The sequence below is a fragment of the Clytia hemisphaerica genome, unplaced genomic scaffold (assembly GCF_902728285.1).
Source record: "Clytia hemisphaerica strain Z4C2 unplaced genomic scaffold, Clytia hemisphaerica genome assembly, whole genome shotgun sequence".
Classification (NCBI taxonomy): Eukaryota; Metazoa; Cnidaria; class Hydrozoa; order Leptothecata; family Clytiidae; genus Clytia; species Clytia hemisphaerica.
In genome coordinates, this window is record NW_027103633.1 from 1,566,047 (window position 1) to 1,588,316 (window position 22,270).

Below are 22,270 nucleotides of genomic sequence, written 5' to 3' on the forward strand. Positions count from 1 at the left end.
GTCATTTAATCTTTATGTTATGTTGGTAATTAAGGGGATTATAAAAGAAGGATATAATTAAGAATAGAAATTAAGTTTTGTAAAAAGAATTTATGTTTATCTTAAAACCATGCGTAGTGTAGACGGGTTTCCTAGGAGATTAGGGGACCTTAAAATTTACTACACTTTTGTATTTTTGCAGCGTTTAATTAATATCTTTATTACTGTTAATCATTAAATCTATTCAAAAGTGAAAATTAAATCGAATTTATAAATGCGTCATACTTAATTTTAAAAATATAACATTATAATAAAAATAACAAAAAATAGTTATGTTTAAATTATATTAAATTAGATCATATCATATATGGGAAAAACTTTTTTCAGAATTTATCAGCATTTATTGCCAAAATTTTATTGTCATTTTCCTCAAAAAGTTTTCCTACCCCAAAAAAATTATACTCTTCACATTAGTGGGTTCAACGCGTTAATTTTGGCGAATTTTGGCCCTTTTCGCAAAGTTTAGTCCTCGCGAAAAAACAAAACTCCAAATTTTCGACCAAAACACCTAGGTAAATGAAAGAAATTACAGTTGACGCTCTCTAATTCAACGTTCTACTATTCGATAGGCTCTCTTATTCGAAGAAATTTAAAATCTCCGTCAACAAGAAACTCTCATAAACGACGCCCCTTTATTCGATAAGCTCCCTTATTCGATGAAAATGCAATTCCCCTTGAAGATCGAATTAGAGAGCGTCAACTGTACACGTTTTTTTTTATAAGAACAAACTATATAAGAACATAAGGCTTCGAGGCCCAAAAATTTAAGAACATTCTAAGAACATACTAAGGCTTTGGAGACTTAAAAACATGCAATTTCTTAAGAAACTACATCAAAATGCTCCAAAAATGCTGAAAATAAGAACATTTTAAGAACATTTTTAGGCTTCAAATCCAAAAAACTAAGAACATCCGAAGGCTTCAAAAATTTTTGACGTTCTTATAAAAAAAAAAACGTGTATGTGTGAAGCTGATTCGCGAAAATTTAGATTTTTAACGCGGAATTTACTCTACTTAAAGGATGTTATGTTTGTTATTAGAGATATATAAATAGATAGATAGATAAATTATTAAAAATGGAAGGAAACCAAAGGTACCTTAACGACAAAAGCCAACTATCGTAATTTTTGGTCGACCAGTTTCGATTCTTTTTCAGCATAATCGGCGATAGATCGGAAAACTTGAAAAAAGACACCGATTTGTTCAGCCCAGTATCTGCTGATTGCTTGCGTAGCTGTAAGTATGAAGAATGAAAATTGACAAACGAATTAATGGACAGAGAAGAAAGTTTTACTTTTCTAATCAGTTTCAAGAGCGATAATTGGTCAATTTTGTCAAGCCTTAGAATAAGTGGTCATATTTGGAAAGAGATCGAATAAATCGGGTAGGTATTACAATTTAGAAGAATAAGAAGAGATCTTCGAATATCTTTTTTATTTTGATAATAGAAAAAATTTTAAAAGACTTAAAAATTAAAGCGATAAAGTTTCCAAACCCAAGCTGAGAAAGAAATTGAAAATATTTAAGGATAGATTTTGATGGATAAAAATACCCTCAAGAAAATCATCAAGAAAATACAAAAGAGCCTATTGGCGAATAAAAAGGATACTCCGAATTAGGCTCTGCCCAGCTGACACACACCGTTGTTTCCACGTTCATCTAACGTTATATAGACGCTGGAGCATCAAATAAACGTTGACACAACGTTATATGGACGTTGGAGCATGTGACAGAACTTACATTGATCACGGTATACTTGTTCCAATTCTTCCAATTTCTTGATATTTTCGTTGGAAAGATATTCAGTATCTTTATCACCATTCCACTTTGAATTTTCAATATAAATGTAACTTCCATCTGACGTAGCACTTCGATCGCTGTTTTCTTCGATGGTAACCTTACAAACATCCTTGCTCCCTATGAAAAAGAATTTAAATGATAAAAAGATAAAACTACATCCATACCACGCCCATCAGGGGTTCATAACATCCTTGGTGAAAGCGGTTGTCAAATGAGAACCAATAGACCTTTTCATAAATTACGTCACGAACATCACTTGCCTAGTTTTAAAATTATTTCCATGGTGATTAACTCCCAGCGGATTTTATTGCCAACTACTTTCTATTCATAAAAAACCATTTAATGTCGCAAGGGATATGATCACCATGAAAATTGTTTGAATCACAGCCTTTCTTAACAGTCTTAATGAATAAATATCAAGTTTATTTAATTGCACTTTTGAGAACGGTAGGGTTACTGAACCGATTTGGAACAACCCTGCAGTTCTTACCCACAGTTATGACCCGCAGTTCTAACCTGCAGTTCTGACCCGCATTTCTGACCCGCATTTCTGACCCGCAGTTCTGACCCGCAGTTCTGACCCAAAAAAATCGAGACGGTACCGTTGATCTCAGTCAATCAGGATCTAAACACATTAAAAGCTAACCGTCTCCGCAGAAAAACACACATACAAAAACTCACTAATCAATGATATACGAGGGAATGATTTATGAGTGGATAACGAAAGGACGAACGAACGTAAAATGAATGAGTGAGTGAGGTGGAGTGAGTGAGACTAAAAAAATGAATGGATGAATACTTACCTAAATAACGACACGTGCATTCCATGGTTGTCAAATCACCAGACGTTTGTTTTGGTTCACATTTCATGTTTTCACCTTTTACACAATTCAACCTGTTGTAATCGTGTCTGATCGCTTCGATAACGTTTTCGAAATAATCAATACTGGCTGTTGCGTCCTCTTTCAAAGCTCTCAAGAAATACTAAAAGAGAAATAAGGTATCGGATAAAGCCTGTGCACAGGCAAAGATAGTGGAACATAGATTTGTAAAGCCGGAAGGGCTAGATTAAATGGCGTACTTTTGCTGAAAAGTGTGCCGTGGTTAGGTAGGAAATCCTACCTAGGTCACATGACATTACAATAGAATTTCAGCTCTTGACCAATCTTGAAGGTTCGTGGGTTTTCGAAAACAATGGCAACAATATTTATGCCGATATTCATTTTTTTTGACTGCGATGGCTTAAAGCACGACATTTAGCCCTTCGGGCTTTATAAACCTATGCAGTGAAATGATGGCCAAGTGGTCAAGGTGTCAACGCCTCATAGCCCCCAGAGGTTCGTGGTTCGAATCTCCGCTCCTCCTAAAGATCCATTTTGTTACCAGAGAGCCAAGCCAGTTGGCCTAAACCCTGTAAAAGCAATCGAAAGACTGTCTAAAAGTACTTGATTTCTAGGCTGTCCACTTAAAATATCGACTCTATCTATCAGACACAGACTTTCCTAGATTGGGCTCTTCCAGAAAATGTCTGTACATGGGGGGGGGGATATAGTGTCCAGGGGGTAATTTTGCTCTGTTTGAGGATAATTTTGACTGTCCATGGGGTCAACTAATACTTGTCCAGGGGTCAAAAGTCACAATGTCCGGGGGAGGGGGGGACTTTCCAAAAAATGTTATTTCTCACACCCCCCATATTCAAATTTTTTCTGGAACAGCCAATTTTAGCTCAACTGAAGTAGAGAAATAACCATACTTACATTTTTAGCCATAAGTTCTTTTTCATTTGATGCTTCTTTCATACCATCAAGAATAAGTTTTGTGATGAGAAAGTACTCCATGACGTACTCACGAGCTGTCACTACTGTTGCCTGTAAAGTGAAATAATGTAGCGGTCTAGACGTCATGCAAGAGCACACTTTTTCCTTGCAATCAAGGACGATTATAATGATACTTTAAATTTCCGTCCAAGCCTCAAAAAGGCTAATCTAGATAAACGCTTTTTGGGAACATTATAAAGAACAAATTTAGCAAAAGGGTAAGAGAAAATTATATACTAAAAAATCTAAAAAATTATATGCAAATTTTCAGATATTAATTTTGATTTCTAATGCCGTACACGCCCAAACTTAGAAAAAAATGATGATCTTGACTTGGTCTTCTATTTGGGGGGTTAAAAGAAATATCTCCGGATCTACATATATTTATTTTATAAGAGCAAACTTTAGAAGAACATAAGGCTGCCATATCCAAAATATAAAGAACATGCTAAGAAAGTTTAGGAAAGTTAGGCTTTGCCGACATCTAAAACACTCGATTTCTTAGGAAAATGGACAAAAATACTGGTGAAATGGTGAAATGAGAAAATTCTGAGAACATTTTTAGGCTTAAAAATAAAAAACTTAAGAACATCCGAAGGCTTCAAAAATGTTGGTTGTTCTTATAAAAAAACGTGTACTGGCACAGGACCGAAAAAATCGGGCGATCTCATAACTGTAGTCGTTTATAATGCGTGTAATACAGTAGTATAGGCGTTATATGATAATACGATTATTGTTACGGAAGTTTGTATACTTAAATTGTTCCATCCATTACATTTTGCTTTATTTCTACTATGTCTGAACAAGTCGTCTAGCTTGCTAGACTATGCAATAATAAGTGCCACAAGTCGTTGGTGCCACTTGATGGTTTAACCCTATTAGCCCCAGAGGGGGGGGGTAGAATCGCTAGAGTTCTTTTGTTTATATCTCAAAGAAAAATTTTTAAACGACTTAAAACTTTCTGACTTTTAATAAAATCTTATTAAGAGTACTTGTGCAAAATTTTAGGATCATAGGTTGTCCAGATCAGGTTTTATGACTTCATTGTGAAACATGACATAAAACCCAGCTAAAATGGCTTAAAACTCAAAATTTTAAAGTGCTGATAACTTCTAAACTATTTATTCAATCATTTTCACATTTTGACACGTGATAGGCATTGACAATACAAATTTAAAAAATCAAAAAAATAATTTTGAAAATGATGACGTCATCATTTATGACGTCATCAAATTTTGAATATCTTGCTCATCTTCAGCATAGATCTTAAGAAAAACTCTTCATGGAAATTGCAAAACCGGCAATTATATTAAAGAACTGCCTTTTACCTTTCAAAATCTTGAAACAGAATCTAAAAATCTTTATTTGTTCGACTGGAATAGACACTTTTGTAAACCATATATTTGGGCTTTTTTTTGACAGGTGGAAATTTTGTGATGACGTCATCGGTTTTTAAATGACGTCATCAAATTTTTTTTAGATTCTACCCCCCCCCCTGGGGATACAAAAGTCAAAAAAGCTTAGGGCTAATAGGGTTAAGAGAAATGTTCCTAAAAAAGTTGTTATTTTTTACATTAGGTTCAAAATTTTAGTTAAAAAAAGACCGACTTTTCAGAGAAAAAAACAGCATACCTCTAACATGTGAACATCAAAAGAAGGTAGCGGTTTCTCTGCTTGTTTTTTCAATTCTTCTTTGTACTTGAAAAATACTGACTTATCACTTCGAAAATCATCATGTTTCTCAGCGAGACATTCCACATAATTTGTTGGATCTCGTTGGAAACAAATCTTTAATTGTGACCTCATCTTATCCAATTTTTCTGAAAATATTGAAATATTATAGCTATACGAAAGGCTTGGGGACAATAGAAGCTTTTTTCGCGTTGGTGCAATGCAAAATGCTCCATTCCAACATCACAAGAAAAAAAGAACGTGTCTCTTGTTTTTGTTTTTTTTGCTTCATGGGACAAAATTGATTCGAATCCATTGTCCCAGGGACAAAAGTGAGATTTAATTTTTATTGGTAGAAAGAAAAATGGGGTGGAGACACGAGAAAGCATTTCAGGTTGGTGGAATGGAGCATGTTGCATTGCACCAACGCGAAAAAAACTTCTCGTGTCCTCAAGCCTTTAAGACAATATGCTTTTTATTTAACGCAATACCATTTTGAATACTCATATTAGCAGCGAAAACAGAAGTAGACTCATAAGCAAACTAACCATAGACCACTTATGACAGAATTTCAGAAAAAATATCATTACTTAGTCAATCTGGACGTTAGGAAGCTATCAAGCTAAAAAAATTTTTTAGGGCAATCTATTCACGTGATAAAGTGATAAAGATATTACATAAAATATCACTATACAGCGAAGTCTCCGTAACTCGAGCACGCATGGGAATACAAATTTTTTCTAGTTATGGAGTAATGAACCTTATTACACTAATATTACTAGTCATTTTATTAACACGATTTGAAAAATTTCGTGTTAATAAAAACACCCTTAATTAAAACCCCTGGAAAGAAATAATAAAATTCATGTTAATTTTTGCGTGTTAATTTCAAGGTCGTTGAATACTTGCCTAGTAATATTTGTGTAATAATGTAAGTCATTGTTAATTGAAGGGACAAGGAACATTGTTCGAGTTTAGGAGACATTCGAGTTATGGAGGTTCGAGTTATGGAGGTTCGAGTTATGGAGGTTCGAGTTATGGAGGTTCGAGTTATGAAGGTTCGAGTTAAGGAGTCTCCACTGTGCTCGCAATTTCAAGCTACAAACCCCTTAAGTCTTGTTTTTTGGTTGATAAAACCTTTTCATCAATATACAATTTAGCATTCTCGAATTGTTGATTCATCTGATTGGTTAGTTTGAGAAGGGCGTCATTTGTCGCTTTTAAAACGTCATCGGTGGTGGTTGACGGGAAAGCCAAGTTTATCATCGTGGTAAAGACGGCTGAAAAAACAACAACAACAAACGTTTTAATATAAAACTTGCAATATTTGTGAAGTCAGCTCTACTTTTTATGGCCGACTTTCTGCCATCCTTATTCTTATTATCGAGTTTATGTATTTACTCTTGAGGACGGTAGAGTATCAATTTGGAATAAACCGCACTTCTGACCCGCAATATCGAGGACGGTAAAAGTGCTGATTTACCGTCGTCCTCAGCTGGTTAGTCTCTAGTAAAATTAGAACCTTAGTCCTTATACCTCCACCGTAGTAAAGCTTTTTGAAATGAATGTGGAGCAAGACTGGTCAGAAAGAGGAAAAGGAAAACATATTTTTGCTTATATCAGCACGATATAACAAAAGACAGATACTGTCCTGATATGAAACATGTGTCTGATATGAAATGGGAGCACTCGTGTAAAAATAAAACCTTTAAAGTGTTACCAACAGTTCTTTTTAACAATAATCCAAACTTTATCACATGATTAATATGTACAGCGTTTTCACGTTTATCGCTACGTAGTACACATTGTTTGTTTGATAAAAAATTCTCGTACGGAGACCTCTGCGATGAAGTATGATTTATAGATAGCTACACTTCTCTCGTCGTCTCCCCTCTCTCACCAACACTCCATCGCAGCGGTCGGTTTGAAAAATCTCAAATGAGACAAAACAATGACAAACGACCCTCTACAGCAACGAATTAGCCGTAGATACTGGGTCTGTGTATAGACAAGGCTTCACCTTACAGACAGGTAGAAATTTAGGCCATGAAACTACTTACTAAGGGTAGGGTTAACGTTGGCAAGTCTTGAAATCTCTTTGATATGTTGAATAGTGGCGACAGCTGTCGATGCTAAGCCTGCTTTTGATAATGTCTCCGATACAAGAGCTCCCATCTATGGATAACATAAATGATAAGTATTAAAAATTGCGATTAGGCTTTTGACGTCGATTCCATGCTAAAGTCTGTTCAGAAAGTTTTTCTATACAAAATTCTGTAGAAGCTTGTAACAAGCACCTAAAAATTATCTTTCCAAGGAATGTTTGAAAAAGTAAGGACCTGACAATTTTTTGGGAACAGGTTTTAAGTTTTATAACTGCAAAGTTTTTGTCAATCTTCGTATTGACTAATTTACAACCAATCAGCAATTGGGTCTTTGATGTAATGTCAGAAGACATTGCAATGGTGCATATCATAAATAACACTAGCTTGCACTAATCTAAAGCATTTAAGCTCCCTGTGCATTGTCAGCTTTTTGATGCTTACTGATAGTGCTAGATAATACCCTGGCATTGTCTGTTTTTCGAACGCGTAAGATTACGTAATTCAAAGATAAAACGTCAGATTTCATTTGTTCCTGGACTTGAAACCATTGCATTGCAGTGTAACTTTTGTAACATCAGATTTGTTATTACGTATTGTTTTGAGATGTTCCCGTTCTGAGAAGCTACACCAGGGTATTCTCTGGCGTCAATCAGTAACGTAAATAAAGCCTGGGATACACGGGGACGAGGTTGATATGCAAATTGGATACAGCATACCTCTTCCTCACTACCAACAAAGATAGTGTACAATCCTTTAGATTCTACTTTTGCAACTGGTACTTCAACATTGTCAATAGTGACTTTAGCACCTCCTGGATAATATGAAGTGAATTTACAAGCATCGCCGATGGAAGAAATCTAAAAACAGGGAAATAAGAGATCATTAAAACATTTAATTAATGATAGGGGCCCCTTACCTAAAAAGAACAACCTAGACGGACCCAATTTATTATATATAATGAAACTCTTTGGTAAATAATATCATACAGATATCCATACCTAAGATCAAGCTTTTGTAGCAGAGCATTTTATAGCTCTTATAATTGTATTTTACACTATATTGTACTTTAAACAGCAACCCTCTATGGAAAATTGTTTGAAGACACAATATGAAAAAACCCCAATACCTACAGTTTAAAGGGATAATCAGACTGTTTGAGATGTACTTGACATTCTATTATCCTAAAGCAAAACTTCAAAATAAATTTGCATAACTATTTTTCAAAGTCGAGGTATCACTGTAATAGCATACCGTCGCGAATCTAAAAATAGACATTGATTTTCATGTTTGGCTGAAATTCAATCCCATCACCCTTTGCATTTATTACGCTTGCACGCAAATTACATTCAATTACAAAGAAAAAGTAATAACTTTTATGACTTTTAAATTAAGACGAAAAGGATTGTGGGATTGAATTTCGGTCAAATGAGAGAAGTACTAATCATGAGGTTTGCACGACGAAGCGCTAATACAAGCTTTTGGATTTTTGCAAGAAAACAAAAAAAATTCAACGTAAGAACCCAATTTAGAAATTTCAAATTGTGTTATATCTCTAAGGGTTTTACTCTCAGGACCAGAGGAGAGTTCTGAGGCTCTCACCATCTAATTATCCCTTCCATAAAAATGAAAGTTCTTTATCTACTCACCCTCAAATTGTGTTTCATACGCTCTGTATAACTTGCAAATGCTCCACCCCGGCCACGTGCATAACACCCTTGTTGGTGTAAAGCCAAGATGGTGGAAATCATCAAGAAACTATACAATTTCATCACGGTTGTGTTTTTTTACTATTCTAGAAGAGAGCAAAGGGAATACACGTTTTTTTTATAAGAACAAACTATATAAGAACATAAGGCTTCGAGGCCCAAAAATTTAAGAACATTCTAAGAACATTCTAAGGCTTGGGAGATTTAAAAACATGCATTTTCTTAAGAAATTACATCAAAATGCTCAAAAAATGCTGAAAATAAGAACATTTTAAGAACATTTTTAGGCTTCAAATCCAAAAAACTAAGAACATCCGAAGGCTTCGAAAATTTTTGACGTTCTTATAAAAAAAAAAACGTGTAAACAAGATCAATAAAAATGGAAATCTTGTAGATGCAATGGGCCATTCCATTATATATCCAAACAAGGGGGGGGGGCTGGACGAACATTTCCAGAGGTTTATCAGAGAATAATTTCCAGGGGGTATAAAAAAGTACTTTTTCATTTTTCCAGGGGGTAAAAGGTTGTTTTAAAATTTCCAGGGGGCAAAAGACTGACTTTTAAGATATGAAAAGAATTTTACCAAGGGTTATTATGCAAATGTTGACATTTTCCTGGGGGTATTAACACATTTCTAAAAATCTTTCTATGCCTTTAAAAGGTTCGTCCATCCCCCTGTATGGAAATTCTATGGAACAGCCCAATCTTTAATTAGTAAGAAGTAAAGCTCCAGTTTTCAGTGCCAAGGAGTGCCAAATTTTTTAAAAGATCGTTTATAGTAATGATGTCGTAGCAGGGAATAGTTCAATTATACTGACATGGTTGCCATAAGAAAGACGAAAATAGAGCACACTTACTATAAAAACATTGGAGAAAAATACAAGTTTTTTATCTTAAACTTTATAAGACCTTTGATGTTCTTAATTTTTTTAGTTTTTCAAGCCTAAAATATGTTCTTAAAATTTTGGCCTATATGATGTTTGACAGTTACTAATTTTCAGAGGGAGCACAATGCTAAAATGTTTCTATTTTCACCATTTTGATAGTATTTTCTAAAGTCCTAAGTAAATTGAATTGCGTGTTTTAGAGTCCGCAAAGCCCTAAAATGTTCTCAATTTGTACCTATATATTTTTACCATCGAAGCCTTATGTTCTTAGAAAAACGTGAATTAGTAGAATAAATAATAAAAATAAACAAACCAACTTACTTTCTTTCTACAGTAAAAGAAAATAATAACTAAAAATATGAAGAAAAAAAACATTTAAACAGTTGGTAAAAATTGTAACAAATGGTACAAACTTACAATATGATCAAACTATTTTGTTTACGTTTCAAACAATACACATATTACGCACAATCAAAGTCTATTACTTATATTTTCAAGGGTCTTATGCTGAATAAGAGCAACAAAGTTAAGAAGGCTTTGTCTGCTTTTTAAAAAATGCCATCTAAGACCATAGGATTGTAAAGGTTTTATTTTTACATAATAAAGTGTTCCCGTTTCATATTAGACACATGTTTCATATCGGGACAGTGTCTGCATATTGTTATATTGTGCTGAAATAAGCAAAACAAAATGTTTTTCTTTTTCTCTTCCTGACCAATCTTGCTCCATTCCCGTGTCAATTCAATATCAAAGCAAACGTAAGTAAGCAAACGATATCACTCTTACTTAAAAACAAAACCGTTTAGGCAAAGATTGATTCATAGCTTTATTAAGAAAATAGTAGTTCATTTTGTGAAGAGACAAAATCAAGGTGGTCGCAAGAAAGACGCCAAAACAGTTTTTTTGCACCAAGAAATCATTCAAAATGGTTCTTATGATGAAATTTTCATATTCTTGATATGTTCTCGGCTTTGGAAAATGAGGTAAAAGTAAAGAGAGAAACCTGTCACAATTGACTTTGAAGGAAAAAAATCAATCATCAATATATTTTCAAAATAATAGTGAAATTTATTTCATAAAATAGTTTTCCCTAAGGAAGATAATGTACTGTCATTGACGAGCAGGAGCTCTGTAAATTTTTTTATACACATATAATTTATAAAATTGAAAAATTCCAAACTTTCAGCTGGGAATGAAAAAAACGATTACAATTTGTGAGACATTATTAAGAACAAATAAAAGCTTACATATACACACCATAGTTTGACTACATATTCATTAAATACCTCATAAAAAAAATTATTATCACTACAAAAATAAAATCATATACAATTTAAAAAAATAATAATAATAAAAGGAGTATAATTTAAAAACCAGAAAAAAAACTTAATTTAGATTTTCAGATTGTTCTTTTTGTCTCCAGTAGGCATCCATGAATTTGGTGATTTCAGAATGTTTCTTGGGATGGTGTAGCCGTGCATCGTCTTTCGGTTGAACAATCTATTGTGATTAATCAGAGCAGATGTGAAAATAAAAATAATACAAAATAAGGATGAGCCACAGATATCATATTCCTTTACACACTAGATGGGATAACTGCTTACAAATTTCCTGAGGAAGTGTGTCCATTAAGTGTCCATTTTTGAAGTCAACTGGTCCGTCATGTTGTTTTTTAATTTACTGTACCTTAATTTAAATTTTTGAACGTTTGAATTTCAAAACAAAATTGAAAAAATCATGGCAAGTTAGTTCTGAAACTGGACACGCTTCATTTATATGGGAAGTAGTTAGAAGAAGTTAAGAGAAGAACATAGAATAGTTTGGGCTTGACATCAGCCAATATGGCAGATTAAATGACCTAGGACTTGAAATATTTACTCTGCTCATCAGGCTAATGTGCCATATATTGTAAGAATTTACGATATATGATAAACAAAAATATCTTTAAATTTCAATCCAGTCCCTCTTTTTGAAGTGAGCAAAACTCTTCAGTTAATTTTGTTTTTTATAAAACCAATTGCACACTAACAAAATCTTATCTAAAAGTTCCCTGAAGTAAAAAGCTCATTTTTAATATTCAATTAATTTAATATGTGAATAATATCTGTTACTTATTATGTAGTTGAAGTCGTTGGTTGAATTGAGACCTTACCAATGGTTTTGTGCACCAGCCAATTTCTTGTGCCTCTGTTTGTGGGAATTCAAATTTCTCCACTGGCGTTTGATTGGCTCTCTTGATTACTTGCAAAAAATCATCTAAAAGAAGATTGTGATCATGCGAAATTTGATATAAATTTAAAAGAAATATTTTAAGAATATATCATAAATAAAACTATTCATTTGGGACATCTAATTTTATAACTTTCTGTTCTTGTTGTCCCTTTGTTAAAACAATATTTAGCTGACTGTTGTTTCTCAGGGTATACCACCTGCAAACAGATATGATCATGGTGTAATGTAAGGCCATTTACATGCTTTTTTAAAAGAATGTCATTTTTCCATTTCATCATGGATAATCTTAACTTCTAAGGAAATTCATTCTAAAATATTCCTACAGTATTCTTAGGTTAGGATCCAACCAAGCCAAAATGTATACCTCAAGCAAAGATTTGGCATTTTTGTGAAAGTTTTTAGCCTATCACTTGGGGATAATTGACATTTTATAGGTAAAATCCACATTCTAAAGGTCAGTTGCCAAATTCCATGATGGTGCTTTTCTTAGCATGTTCTCAATTTATTTGGTTAGTTTCATCATAATTATCTTATAAAGTTATTCTTATTAAAAAAAGTGTGATTTTGACCTATTCATAGTGTATGTATATAGGTATCAATGTAAACAAGTTTTTCTTAAACAAAGAAGTCAATCAGTAGATCAAGGCTTTTCTAGGACTGGTTATTGAATTATTAAAAAACGCACATGTATTAACCAAACCCTTTTTTAGTGAATATTCAGTTTCCAGGTACTTTATCATATTTTGGCTTGGAGATTCACATTATTTTAAGTATATAGTTGTCAAAGCTTTTTTTATCTATGAACTTAATAATGGTTAAAGTCAAAATACAAAATACAATTAAAGGAACTGACCATCTTCTTCACCATCAGCAGAATCGTGCAATGAATTTGGTTTTCCTGACAATGTATACACTAAAATGAAGAAAAATGAAATATTGTATCATTCACACTCACAATTTTTGAAGTCAATAGGAGTTTGATTACTTCCTCCAGTAAAAAGTTCAATTAGTTTATGATGATTTCCAATCCTCACCTCTTCCCTCACTTGCAAAACTTTTTATCGCGACACGCAGCTACCACCATTTCAATGGTTCCCAGACTTAAGGATTATTGTGTACCTAGATGTTTTGTCTATCATGAACAAAGTCTGTAGCTCCTCTGTCAAGGTTTTGCTCACAGCCACATGGTAAACCGCTAGGTACCGCCCTGGTGATGGTGTCGAAAGGATACAGGATAAAAGTTCAATCTGTCGCCAGAAACAATTTCCCAATTTACATTTCTAATTTGACTTTCAACAGAAGCTGATATTCGGCGGAGCACAACAAACTTGTCAAACAAAATTGGATTATCAAACTGATCAAACCGCAACCCATCGACCAAACTTGATAGAACACTCAAAATTGAGTTAGATTAATTTTTTTACTCAAACTTTAATAGTTCGATGGAGTTTGATCAGTTCGGTTCTTTGATTGGTTTGACAAGTTTGATTGATCGAGTCTGGAAAATAATCTTGAGATTTATAAAAATCTTTATAGAAAATACTTGAGTTCTACTCACATCATTATTGCACAGCTTTGTGCGGGATTCAGTCATATCTGTATATACCAACGGGCGATGAGGCAGGGCAAGGGGGTGGGCAGAAAAAGTTCTTCTAATCTTCCACGGTTCTGAAAATTTCTTCTTTTTGTGATCATAAATACTGTATTACTTTCAATATAAACACCCCAGGCGTTTATTTATTACATTTTGTGATTTTATGGAGGGGCGTTATTCAAGGAGGGGGTGTTTATTAAATAATGTAAACCGTGGTCACTTTAATAAAGTAATTGAAACCTTATTTTGCCTTTTCATTAGGAGTAACTCACAAATTGATTTTAGGTTAGAAAATTAGTGGGTGGGTGGGTGGTTCAAAGGTTGTTGACGTTTTAATTGTAAAATCCAGAAACATTGATTTTTCATGCCAAATGTTACCTAGAATGTTACCGCAAAGTTGGGTAACTTGCAACAGTGGAAGGAAACTTGCATAGCCAACAAATGACTTGACCAATCAAAGCAGCAAAATTTCAAAACAAATGAACAACGCAGCTCTGCTCGCAGCTCAACTCTACCATTTTTCTTTTGATTTAACTTTGTATTTTAATGACTAACCAGGTCATTCATTTTGATTCATTTATGCATGTTAGCCTCCACTAATGCAAGTTACCTGTTCTCATGGTACTTCTTGCCATGTTTCTTTTTTGTTGCTTTGTTGAAAACCAAAACAAACGGCCTAATATTTATGTCTTCTCTTTGTTGGATGGCCCGCACAGCCCTTGAATTTTTCAGATGGTCGTCTGTTTCTGCCACTATTATATTACAGAGATAATTAATTATGGGAATTTTTGAGTAAGTTTTGAAATTATCTCTGTTAGCGTTATATTTCAAATTTAAAATAGTGCGGTCTGTAGTAAAAAAGAAAGATACAGTAGGCTGACGAAACAGCGATAAAGGCAGTTTTTCATTGATTTTTTGGGATTTAGGGTGTTTGACGTTTTGGGGTATGAGTGGGTGGGTTAGCTTTTTAAATGTCAATTGACATTTTTTTAACCTAAAATCGATTTGTGGAGTGACCCTGAGTGACCCCTTATTATTTGAGTACAAATATTCTGTAATCAGTAATCAGTTCCAAATACTAAAAGAGTACTGTAAAATTAATCATCGTATATCTAAGTTTTTTCTTATATTATACTTCCTTACAGCTACTTGTTTCAAATAAACGCCCCTCCTAGACATCGCCCCTAATCAACATCCGGATACGGAATCTTTTTCGGACTGCCATATCTGGAAGCTTTTTGACGTTTTGGTCAATTTTGTGAATTTTACTCACTATTAGCCAATTTCTTTTCCACTTTTCTGTTATAAATGTTTTCACATATTTGAAAACATTTATAACAGGCTAGCTCTAAAGCTCTAAAGCTCTAAAACTCTAAAACAGCAACTAATAACATGAAAACCAGAATATGATTCTTTAATGGGAATCAAAACTATAAAGTGCACTTACAAACATCAATATGTCAGATCTGAAAATTAATAACGGCACTGGCATCATTGAAAATAAAACAAAGTATTCTCTGTCAAGAGTCTTGTAAATATTCCAACAACTTCCATGGAAATGATGAAATGAAAAAACAGATTTTTGTCCTGCTTTTGGGGGACTTTGGCTGAAGTGCTTGCGTACGCAGCATAGCATAGGGTACAAATCGAAGTCCAAATGTGTGCGTTTCCCGTAATTTCTGTATGAAGAGTTAGGTCTATACTGTAAAAGGCTTCTTCAAATACAGAAAGTGACTTTATCTGTTCATCCAAAAATCTTGCGAGGTACGGTTATTTTTCGTCTTGGTACGGTTTTTTGAAAATTATCAGCGTAAAATTCACGGCAGTTTTCAAGTTAATTATTGATTTTATTCAAAATAAACTTTCATGCGCCCTGAATGAATTAACTCACAAAAAGCTTTCAAAAGCACAAGTTTTCAATTTGGAAAAATGAAAGGTGTTTATTTGAATTTGAATTTGAATTGGCTGTTTTTTAAAAACTTATTCCTCAAACTTTGAGTTAATATTTGACAGTTACATCAAAATGCCTCGAAAATGTCAATATGAAAATTGCGTAATCAGAGAACGTATGTCTCGCTCATTATAAAAAGGCAGAGACCAACTTTCAATAATTGGATTGTAACATAGAGTTAAGTCTCTTTTGTTAAGTCACCAGGGGGTAAATAAAACAGACCTTGATATATTTATCGTTTGTTTCAACTTGATGATTCGTTTACAACTCAGCCTCCTAAATATTTGGGGTAGGTAAAATATGTACAAAGAAATTTATACTTTTCCAACCCGGTGAATCTTTAAAAAGGAAGCGAACAATAAATATAATTACCCTTTCTAAATAAACCTCTTCGGTGGCGAGCGTAGTCTACTCTGACGTAATTGTAAAATGTATGTGATGGGAGTTTGACATAGTAATTTAAGGCTGTTTGGGGAATTATGAAGTTCTCTGGAATTTCGATTGCAATTATTCAGGTTGATTTTTTAGGACTTTTAATGGTACTTTTTCTAACTAGTTTGATTACTCTGTTCTCACACTTGTGTCTTTTTTTCGCGTCCTTTTCCTTGATTACTTTTATTGATATTTTTAAAGACAGGTAAGAAGGCATATTGATGTAACTGTTTGAGGGGGCGTTTCAAAAAAGGGAGACGTTTATTTTGAAGAAATACTGTATTTAAGGAATGAAATCATCCTGGCATTCTGTTTTGTACCCAAGAATAAAAAAGATTGCATTGGATATGAACAAAACCACCAAAGTCAAAGACACAATTTTTTCGTCAAAATTCTTTGATTGCATCATATTGAACAGTATTGAACTGTGTTTGTATATATTTTAAGAACTTACTTTTCTTGAAAGGGTTTATACTGTAGTTTGTGTAAATTTTCTGGTTCTTCTGCTCTTTCTTAATGGTCTCCAAGTTTATTGCTGTTTGATGGACATAATTCACAGGAGCTGCTTCCTTTTTGGTCGCCATTTTGTTTTGTTTACATTATGTTGCTGAGCGCCCTGCTGTTTTAAAAGCAATCTCCGCCCGGTCCGGGTGATGAAAGGGCCGGAAGGCGGGCGTGGCGCGGTATCGCCGAGGCAGGCAAAGTCGAGAGGAGAATGTTTTTATAGCAGGGGGCAACCTCGTTCCCTACGTATTCCAGGCTTTTTTACGTTACTGATTGATACGCCAGAGAAAATTATCTAGCGATAGATAATCATAACATAAAGATTCGTTTATTTATTTCTATTCCATCGAAGTAACATTACCTCTACCACAAGTAATAGTTTACTACAACCTCGTGCCCGTGTATCGCTAGCTTTATTTACACTACTGATGGACGCCAGATAATATTATCTAGCGTCATATAGTTAAACCATAAAAAAGCTGATAATGTACAGGGAACGAGGTTGAGTTTATTAATTAATTACTGTTATTATCATAGGCTGCGTTTAGACCAGTCTGGCATTTGTAATTACTTGCAGTATTCTTTTGAATTCTATTGTTCCGCGCAATTGTTCGGTTTGTCTGATGCCAGCGTGTTGGCATTTCGTTGGCATTTGAAATGCCATTTTGAGCAAAGGAATCCCCTTTTCTGGCATTTCAAATCAAACAAAGGAACCAAAACAAAGAGAAAAAATTACATTTGTGATTTTTTAAAGTATTTGCATGTTTTTTATTCAGTTCTTTCTATAGATTATAAAATTTGCAAGATTTGCCATAGGCTAGCCCTACGGCAAAAAGTTTCAGTCTTAATGACTGCAGTTTTTGAGAAATTCCATGCTTTTCATTGTTTGATCTGTCAAAGTTGAACTTGAGGGAATCACTTTTTCAGTAAAGACTCTAAAAAGACTATTCCTTAAATGCCATGACAGAAAATACAATGGAAAAGCTATTACAATCGACTCCCTCGTGAGCAAATGCCAAATTACAAATGCCAGTTGGTCTAAACGCAGCCATAGACCGTTTTAGACCCTGTCGAACTTATCATCAGATGAAGAAATTTTTAATTGTAATTTCGTTTCCAATTAACGAGCGCTTCACTACTTTGCATGTTTCCGACGTACTTGCACTATATTGTCTTAAATCAGCCAAGTGTATATAAATTTGGGAATCATGGAGAAGATTTCTTTTGAAACTCGTTTCAATAGACCTTTTCATAAATTACGTCACGAACATCACTTGCCTCGTATTCAAACAATTACCATGGTGATTATGTCCCTTGAGACATTAAATGATTTTTTTATAGATAGAAAGTAGTTCTAATAAAATCCACTGGGAGGTAATCACCTTGGCAATAACTTCAAAACGAGGCAAGCGATGTTCGTGACGTAATTTATGAAAAGGTCTATTAATTACACTTAGAGGTTTCTGGAGGAATTCGTCGATAGTATTAGTAAAGTAAACATGCATACTGATACAGTCTGCTAGACATTAAGTATAATGGTAATATTTGCTCTTCATTCTTCCTTTCTACAGTGATTAGATTGACACAAGCGAGATAAAATTTCCTTTGAAAAAAATTCTGGTCATAGAGATACTACTAGTACCAACCTCGATCCCTGCGTATTAATATTGTCAGCTTTTTGATTGATTCTTACTGATAGCGCTAGATAATACCCTGGCCACGGCAGTTTCGTAAGCGAATCTTAAAATCGGGCGTGTTTTGACTTTCGATTTTCATAATGGCGGCCGCCCACGTTCCCGAGGCTATTATTTAGCCTCTCAAAATCATGATTTTGAGCCATGGAAAAGGAAATGTTTTCAAATCACCCGAAGAAACGTGAATGATTCTTTTCAAGACATCAACTTCCTGTGTTCAGAAGCAGAAAACAGAAATTGAAAAGAGCCAGGCAATCTCGAGAAAATCCAATTTTATCAGAGTACATTTGTTTGGGCGGAAGAATTGGAGCTTCATTGACTATTTTAGATATGGAATTGTTTAAAATAGCGAATTTTCCTGGCTAGGTGTCATACATTTCTGGAAAGAAGAGACATGAAAGCAACTGCTGGAGAAAAAATGAAATTTGTATCATTTTTTTACAAGAAGTCACTGGGTTTGGAAGATAGGTCACTTTCCGCCAAACTTACGGTGAGTATTTAGAAACTCCTGTGCAAGCTCAGTGCTAACAAGCCTCCAATCTGCTCCCAAAAGTTAACTGAGCCTACTGCAGATCATTTAGAAATATTAAGATAAGCTCCAAAAATGTTTTGAATACTTACCGTGAAAAAGGGTAACTTGCATCATTGGAGGCTAACATGCATAGCCCTCAAATGAAAGACCCAGCTGGCCATTAAAATACAAAAATAAATCAAAACAAAAATGGTAGAGTAGAGCTGCGAGCAGAGCTGCGTAGTTGTATTGTAATGACCAGCCAGGTCATCATTCATTTGAGGGCTATGCATGTTAGCCTCCACTGATGCAAGTTACCCTTTTTCACGATATCTGGGTAAAATTTAGTACTTTAGAGGTCATTTCCCTTCATCGCTATGTGATTCTTGTACCGGCGATGCACCCAAAATTAGTTCTTAAGTTGAGTATGACACCCGGTACTTAGACAAAGGGGAATATAATGTATAAGGATATGTTTAGAAAAACACACACAGTTCATGCTATCTATCAACTGTTCTGGACTGTTAGTTGATCAATATTTTGATAATAAATACCTTCCAGCGAAACTGTGGGTCGAATACCGTAAGTCTAACCCTCGTCTAATTCCGACACCCTTCTTTAGAGAAAGGAATAATATTAAAGTTTGAATCACTAATTGAAAAAGGATTATTCCTCTCTGACCACTAAGCAAAGATGACAATCAGGCATTCACTCAATCAAAAAGTAAATTTTCTCTTTCACGCAAGTTTTTAATTCCCGCCATTCACAGAATTGTTTTTCAATTTTCACGCGTTCACGCAACCAAAAAAAACACATTCACAAACTGCTGGGGACCCCTTAAGCCACACGAGATAAAAACATTAACTAAAGGGCCTCCTTATCCATTGAATATTTGTGAAGGTACTGTCTAATTTTGGTTATCAAGGATAAAGTGAATAGAAAAAAGTTAGTATAATAGTATAATAACTTTTCCTTCTTAGGCTATGCAAGAAGTTACAACTCCACTTTAACCTAAACTAACAACCCATCACGTAATACGTTATTCAAAGTCTGTCTGCAAGGATTTTATCCTTGTCTTAGCAGTTAACCAATACCTTTTGGGTAAGAATAATTTTGAAATTATTTGAAGCTTATTATTGCTGTAAGTTTTTTCATTTTGGGCTTTTTTCTCTCATGTTCGGTCATGTACAAAATTCTAATGTTTATGATCAATAATTATGCATTCTATTTCCTAAAATGTCAAGTCATTTTTACCAATTAGGAGGCATTCTTGAATTTCAGATTACTTTTATATACACAGATGTGTTCATCTACCTATCTATCTATCTATCTATCTATATATTTAAGTAGTGACAACATATACATGTTCGATAGAAAAAAGTGTGCAGAGCAGAGTGTCTGAATCTTATTCGAAATATATAGCTTCTTAAAATGACAGGATAGTGATTTTAATCTTTTATTCATATTTCAATGGAAAAAGTTCCAGTGTGGATGGAAAGTTGTTGCCTTGTGTAAAGCTTAATGCAATTCAAATATTTCTATCAGGTTTGATCTTGATGCATCTACAATCGAACCAAGTGGAATCAATTTATTATTGGTCTGCTACACTGACAGACAACAAATGGTAAGATTCCTACATTTTTGTACTAAATTTGATCTTTAAGCATGGTTGGTTTGTATGCCTCCTCAATTCATGATATGCACCATTGCAATGTCTTCCGTTCCACCCAATAGCTGATTGGTTGAAAGTGACGTATTGACTGCTTTTACGTCACTTTCAACCAATGAGCTATTGGGTCCATGATGTAATGTCAGAAGACATTGCAGTGGTGCATATCATGAATAGCATGAAAATAGCACAAAAACTGGTTGGAAGTGGTGTCAATGATTAAAAAAACGACATTATCTTTTATGAACCCCCCTGCTACATATGATTCTTTAAAAGGTTACCCCACTCTTTTTTCATTCTGTCCTCACTTTTAAGAAGCTTGTGATAATTTCATTTATTTAATTTTTAGGCTTTCTGATGAGCTACCATCTACCACATGTGGAATCAGAAAATATTTTGCTTTCTGTTTATATCTAATTTGAAATATCAATTTTATGAAGAAAAAATAATGTCCTTTTTATGTGTCACAGTACTTGCCTTCTTACCCTCAAATTGATTTCTTTCTTTTACCACAAACGTCCTACTGCATTCGTCTCCCGGGGGGGTACTTAGGCAAAATGGGTGCCGGGTATGTGCGAGCCATAAGGGTACCTTTTCTCATTCCTCAAAAGTCTCTCAAAGGGGTACAAATTCAAAAGTTAGTCTCTGAAAGGGTCCCAAAATCACAAAAATCAAAAATTTCTCTCTCAAAGGGTCACGATTTCCAAGAATTTTGACCAAAATTTGGTGAAAATCAAACCAAAATTTTGGAAAAAATGGACCAAAATTTAGGAAAAAGTCTCTCAAAGGGTCCCAAAATCACCAAAATTTTGTCTCTCAAAGGGTCGATTTTCGATTTTTGGCTCGGACATACCCGTCACCTCGCAAACCTAGTACCCCCCCGGGATTCGTCTACTTTCCTGATATTTTTGCGGCTAGTTCGAAACACGGGTCACGGGTCACGGGTTACGGGGTACGGGTCACGGGTCACGGGTCACGGGGCATACAATTTACAGACCGGAAAAAATATAACGATATCATGACGTATAATTCATTACACGTACTACATAACACATATAATAGTACTAATACTACTAGTATAGTATGTCTGAAACAAATATATACGAATAGTATTATCATGAAAATTTTTAAATAATATGTCACCCACAAATTTTGACAAAATGATATTGAATGACAAAAATATTGTCAAAATCATGAAATATAAGGCCTCTGAACCAATTTACAGCAAAATGTTTTTTCATACTCAATAGGATGCTAATCATGTGACTGGATATAGATTGACATGTTTTAAAACGATTAAATGCTGCAAGATAGTGGTTTTTATATTCATACTCATAGTGATGGAGGGGATATAATGAGATATGATTTAACAATAGCCGTACTATCATTTTCGTGAGAAAGCTCGCTTTTCAGGCGATGGGAATTGTAATATGTATATTACTTACGTATAACATATAACATGCATATAACACTAAAAGTGTATTATTGATAATATAAGCTTATTATATGTATGTAATATGTTGCAGTGTTTTCTGGTCTGCATTATACACGACGCAAACTTCGAAAGCACGTGGAAAGCACGTGGTTAGGTTTTAGTGTTTTAAATATTCATACGTGGATAAATTCCTTGAAATTGATTTTTTCGATAATTTTTAGT

The 22,270-nt window shown here is 34.2% G+C and overlaps 2 protein-coding genes and 1 long non-coding RNA gene across 3 annotated transcripts; 1 reads left to right on the forward strand and 2 right to left on the reverse strand.

Annotated features, from left to right (window-relative positions):
* Window positions 1–914: 914 nt before the first annotated feature.
* Window positions 915–9,220, reverse strand: LOC136802670 (uncharacterized). The gene is made up of 9 exons (XM_067059429.1): window positions 9,079–9,220; window positions 8,149–8,289; window positions 7,388–7,502; window positions 6,434–6,607; window positions 5,289–5,476; window positions 3,597–3,707; window positions 2,643–2,823; window positions 1,780–1,956; window positions 915–1,273 (listed from the first exon to the last, which is right to left on the reverse strand). The coding sequence occupies exons 1-9, from the start codon at window positions 9,199–9,201 to the stop codon at window positions 1,155–1,157; spliced, it is 1,329 nt and encodes a 442-aa protein (XP_066915530.1). The 5' UTR covers window positions 9,202–9,220; the 3' UTR covers window positions 915–1,154.
* A 1,812-nt stretch (window positions 9,221–11,032) lies between these two features.
* Window positions 11,033–16,846, reverse strand: LOC136802705 (cilia- and flagella-associated protein 144-like). Its single transcript, XM_067059461.1, has 4 exons — window positions 16,690–16,846; window positions 13,112–13,171; window positions 12,179–12,282; window positions 11,033–11,526 (listed from the first exon to the last, which is right to left on the reverse strand). The coding sequence occupies exons 1-4, from the start codon at window positions 16,817–16,819 to the stop codon at window positions 11,413–11,415; spliced, it is 408 nt and encodes a 135-aa protein (XP_066915562.1). The 5' UTR covers window positions 16,820–16,846; the 3' UTR covers window positions 11,033–11,412.
* A 1,782-nt stretch (window positions 16,847–18,628) lies between these two features.
* Window positions 18,629–21,085, forward strand: LOC136802707 (uncharacterized). Its single transcript, XR_010846039.1, has 4 exons — window positions 18,629–18,923; window positions 19,925–20,045; window positions 20,490–20,568; window positions 20,963–21,085. It is a non-coding gene; the product is annotated as an uncharacterized lncRNA (long non-coding RNA).
* Window positions 21,086–22,270: the final 1,185 nt, after the last annotated feature.